General features: G+C 33.2%; 1 protein-coding gene across 1 annotated transcript; it reads right to left on the reverse strand.

Moving 5' to 3' along the window:
- Window positions 1–233: 233 nt before the first annotated feature.
- Window positions 234–1308, reverse strand: LOC132172403 (myrcene synthase, chloroplastic-like). The gene is made up of 3 exons (XM_059583932.1): window positions 1075–1308; window positions 708–981; window positions 234–613 (listed from the first exon to the last, which is right to left on the reverse strand). The coding sequence occupies exons 1-3, from the start codon at window positions 1306–1308 to the stop codon at window positions 234–236; spliced, it is 888 nt and encodes a 295-aa protein (XP_059439915.1).
- Window positions 1309–4927: the final 3619 nt, after the last annotated feature.

Below are 4927 nucleotides of genomic sequence, written 5' to 3' on the forward strand. Positions count from 1 at the left end.
TTAAATTTAATTTAATTTTTTATAATATGAAAGTATAATTGTTTTTAGAAAAAAAAAAAAAAAATTGTTTTTCCCCATTTATAATGTGTTTTATTGTTTTAAGATGTAATTTTGTGTGCAATGTTTTTATTTCACGACTTTGGCAACTTAAGATTTCTTATGAAGAATTTAAGATAAAAACTCACCCATACTGCGAGTTATAAGCTAGTTAAGAATAAGAATAAACATGCATTTTACCTTGACACTTCTTTTAGATCTTCTAGGTGGGCTGCTTGGACAATGTTGAAATCCAATTCTGCGAGCTCAAGCAAGATAGGGTTCATGTCTTGTCTGCTTCTGTATACGTCAATGAACCACAACGCTTCTAACCTTAGCATCCTCCAATGGAGAGGAAGCTCCAGGGCATGGTTCACTATAGCAAGAAGATTTTGATCTTTGCTTTGCTTGACGTACTCCGAGAGTTGCTTGGCAGCGAAATCTCTTGCTTCTTCCAATATACTTTCGCCTTCTACCGAATGGATTGAGGCTTCATACAAGCATATCATTCCCTCGATATCATCACATAGGCACACCTTGAAGCTCCCTATCTCATTCTTGAAACTATTAAAAATCTCTGCAATCAGCAAAGCCCACTAGTCGATAACTAAAAATAATGGGTTAAATACTAAGCCTCCCCAGAAATAGATTACAATAATTAAGTTGTTTACCTTGAGGCACACTGTATCCATGTTGTCTTAACAATCTAAATTCAAGAGCGGTGGCGTATATATTCTCCTTGTTGCACATTAATATTTCACCACCATGATTAACATTGTATATACCTTCCAAGGTCCTATGTATTTCATCATCAAATTGGTAAGATATTCCAAGTCTTTGCAAGATATCAATCAGCTCAAGTTTCTCTAAAGGATCCACGACTTTGTGAAACATCATCCTCACTTCTCTTTTGAGCTTATCAATCCGTCCGGTGAATGACTCCCCCTAGCAAATCAATTTTCTAGCTCATTACTTGGGCACTACTTCTAATATTTAAGACTAAAAAAATAAAAATAAAAACGTAAAATATATATATACCGCATATACACTCGTCAGTGACTGAATGTAATCATAGTGCCAAATGGGAGGTTGGTAATTTGCTGATCGCCGAACAATATTATTGGAAGGAGTTGAGATTTGGGTGGTGGCCATGCATACGAAAGTAGCAGGAACACTTGCGGATTTCACGAATGATGAGATGGGAGTCTTAGGTGGCAGCAGCTGTGGAGTGAAGTTGGCATTGCCGAGTGAAGCAAGACGGTAAAGATCCATTGATGGAAGGCGCGCTTTCAGTGATGAAGCTTAATTGTACGTTGTGGTTTTTGGATTGAATGGATGGATACTTGGGAAAAATATGCTTCCAATGAATACCTTTATATAATACCCATAACATACCACATGTTACATATGCATGCATGTTTATATTTTGTTTGGAAAATATCTCCAACATCATCAGTACATGCGGGCTAAAACGATCGTCCACTATTGCATGTGGTCCTCAAATGTAATTTTCTGGCTTAATTTGTCGTGATATGATAATTTAGAAAATCTCAGACTTTAGCGGACAAACCATATTTTTTTTTTTTCATGGCGGTTTAGAGTAAATAAAGCTTCAGGGCCCAAATAAAATATGTACAAATGCGGAACACCTACTCACCTGCTTTAGTACCATTTTAATATATATGTTATAAAGGTTGTCAAATAGAGTCACCTGCTTTATTTATCTTCTCAGCTCCCTTCTTATTGAAGGTCGATCTTTATGGGTAATTATAATCAACATGGTTTTAAATAATTGATGAATTATGTCACATGGGATTCCGGGCAAGAAAGTCGTGTTTGATTCCATTCCACAATGATATATAGAGTCATCACCTTGCATGTTGATATTATTCTGGAATGTGAGATGAAGTTGGGAAACGTCGTTATAAGGGTATTTGGATATTTACTTTTGTTTCCATTTTTAGTCACCAACTTTTTAAAAAAAATACTTACATTTCATTTATTTTATTTTATTTTAGTTATTAATTTTCACTATTCTATTTAAATATTGATTTTCTTTCAAAGAACTTGCAACATTTTAAAGTCATGCAAGTACATGTCTTATCAAGAGTTAAAAAAACTTTTTTTATTTTATTATATTTTTACTTTTAGTGATCGAGCTACAATAGTCACCACAACTCATCAATTTTTGGACTAAAATAGTGAGCCGAATGCAGTTGCATTTTCACCCAAATTTGAGTCTTGATATATTAGTCAAATTATCCTTTGACTAGTGGGGTGTGAATGCTCCAACAAAAAATCTCAACCTCGTTACGATCTCACTACAATAAAAAAAAGAGAAAATTAATGACGCCCTAAAGAGGCCAAGAGGCGTGCGTTGTTCAACGACGCCTCTAAAAAACGAGGCATCGTTCAAACAATAAACGACGCCTTTGGGAGGTGTCATCCCTCTTGAAACGACGTCGTCCCATTTCAACAGTGGACGATGTCATATCATAGATGTCATTCACTGTTGAAATGATGTCGTCCCGAAGTCAAAGAATACACAATATATATATTTGATTACATATTCCATGCACTCAGCTTTAGAAGAGAAATTAATTGTTCAACCAAGTCAAAGTCAGATGCAAAGGATAGGACACTTTGAGGTTTCTAGAGTCCTCCCAAATGTGATGTGACTTTTAAAATCACCAATAGATCAAAGTACAATACATCACTTCTCAAATTCAACGGTAATTTTAAAAGTCACGTCATATCTCAAATTCAACGGTAATTTTAAAAGTCACATCACATTTGGGAGAACTCTAAGATAACTCTAGGAAGACGTATAACATTACTCCACTTTGAGTAGTGCGCATGCTGGTGCGAAGTTGCGGTCTTTGAAGGAAGAAGACGTATTCTAACTTCTAAGGCACATTACATGGTTGTTGTTGTTTTTCCGGACAACGTTCATCCTTGTCAATTTTACAAAAAATAAAATAAAATAAAATCTAACATGTATTAAAAAAATTAAAAAAAATAATAAAAAATAATAAATAAAAAGAAAAAGAAGAAGTAAGTTTAAAACATTTTGAGAGAGAAATACAAGTGCATCACCCAAGTATTATTTTCAATTACAATTAACAGTTAAATCCAAATGGGGCAATTATAGATTCAATTTTTTGATATTCCAAAATAATAATAATAAATAATAATAAAAATAAATAAATAAATAAAAAGAAAAAGAAGAAGTAAGTTTAAAACATTTTGAGAGAGAAATACAAGTGCATCACCCAAGTATTATTTTCAATTACAATTAAAAGTTAAATCCAAATGGGGCAATTATAGATTCAATTTTTTGATATTCCTCACTACAAAAAAAATGGGATTTTCTGACGTGGCTACAGTAAATATTTTGTTGCCACGTCAGCAATGTTCTGACGTGGGAATTTTACCACGTCAGAAAATTATATATATATATAATTTTATATTTTTTCTGACGTGCCAGGTGTTGCACGTCAGGAAATTACCTCGATTGGCCCCTCAATAGGCGGGATTTTGAATTTCTTTCCCTCTTTTTATTTCCCCCCTCAACTTTTTCCCACTTATTAATTTTTACCTCTTCATTTTTTTTCCAGCACATTCACTCTCCTGTCTCAATCTCCCTGCTTGTTTCTCTGCAGTCTAGAGGATGAAGAAAAACAGAAGGTGAAAGGGGAAAAATTGAGAAGCATGCAGCAGATCAAAGAAAGCAGAAGAAAAAAAAAAAAGAAAAAAAAAGAAGAGAAGAAGAAGAAGAAGAAGAGGAGAAGATCGATAAGAAGATTTTCTGGGTTTTTCAGATTGATTTTTTGATTTCTTGATGGTTGGTTTTAATTTTTTGAAGATGTTTTCGGTTTGAGTTTTTGAAAATATTTTCAAAAACTCAAACCATGGTGCAGATCTGCACCATGGAGATCGAAAAGAAGAGGGACAGAGTGAGAAAATTAAATGGAGAAATGGGAGCTAGAGCTGGAGAAAAAATCAAGAGAGAGAGAGAATTGAGAAAAGAAGAAAGGGAGTGGGATCTGCACCATGGTGCAGAGAAATGTGGGTCTCTGCACGGCAGCTCCCTCAAGCGCAGAGGAATTCCCAAAAAAATGGAAAATTAAAATTTAATTGAAAATTAATTTTAATTAATAATTTTTTTAATTAAAAAAAAATTCCAGAAAAATTTTTAAAAAAGAAAAATTAATATTTTATTTAATTTTTCAATTTTCTGACGTGGCATCTTTACCACGTCAGAAAATTTTCTGACGTGTGACAAATTCTGACGTGTTACCCACTCACACGTCAGGAAATTTTTTTTCCTAACATCTATGTTTCTGACAATCGACACGCGTCAGAAATGACCCGTCAGAAAAATTTCCTGACACGCCAGACACTAAAAAACGTCAAAAATCTCCTATCATAAAAAAATTGTTTTTTTTGTAGTGCCTCTTTATCTCTTTCCCATGTAAGACTGATCTCTTTTTAGGGCTTACCATAATAATGTAACTAATCTAAGAATACCAAAAAAAAAAAAGAAGTCTTTTTCAAGAATATGTTCACAAGAATACCAACTTAAATAAAATAAAATATCTCCAACAGTACTACATTTGGACTAAAACGATTTGTTCATAAAATATTGTGGACAATATCCTATTGTGGCCCTAAAATCTAATAGATAGGCTTTATCTTGATATGTGAATTTAGGTAGATCTCAGACTTTAGCAGACAAGCATTGTTTTTTCATGGTTAATTTAGAATAAATTTTTTTTTTTTTTAAAAAAAAAGAAGCTTTAGGGCCCAATTATTAAAGCTTTAGAGCTTAATTTAATTTCGATGATCTGTCTAATTCATCTTCCAAGCTTTATATGATACTCAAAACATA

The sequence above is a fragment of the Corylus avellana genome, chromosome ca1, assembly GCF_901000735.1.
Source record: "Corylus avellana chromosome ca1, CavTom2PMs-1.0".
Lineage (NCBI taxonomy): Eukaryota > Viridiplantae > Streptophyta > Magnoliopsida > Fagales > Betulaceae > Corylus > Corylus avellana.

Bases quoted from the DNA above. Each gene is read 5' to 3' on its own strand.
- LOC132172403 (XM_059583932.1), bottom strand. From the start codon at position 1,308: ATGGATCTTTACCGTCTTGCTTCACTCGGCAATGCCAACTTCACTCCA. The intron at 982-1,074 runs GTATATATATAT...TTGATTTGCTAG, and splicing joins CACTGACGAGTGTATATGCG to GGGGAGTCATTCACCGGACG. The intron at 614-707 runs GTAAACAACTTA...TGCTGATTGCAG, and splicing joins TGGATACAGTGTGCCTCAAG to AGATTTTTAATAGTTTCAAG.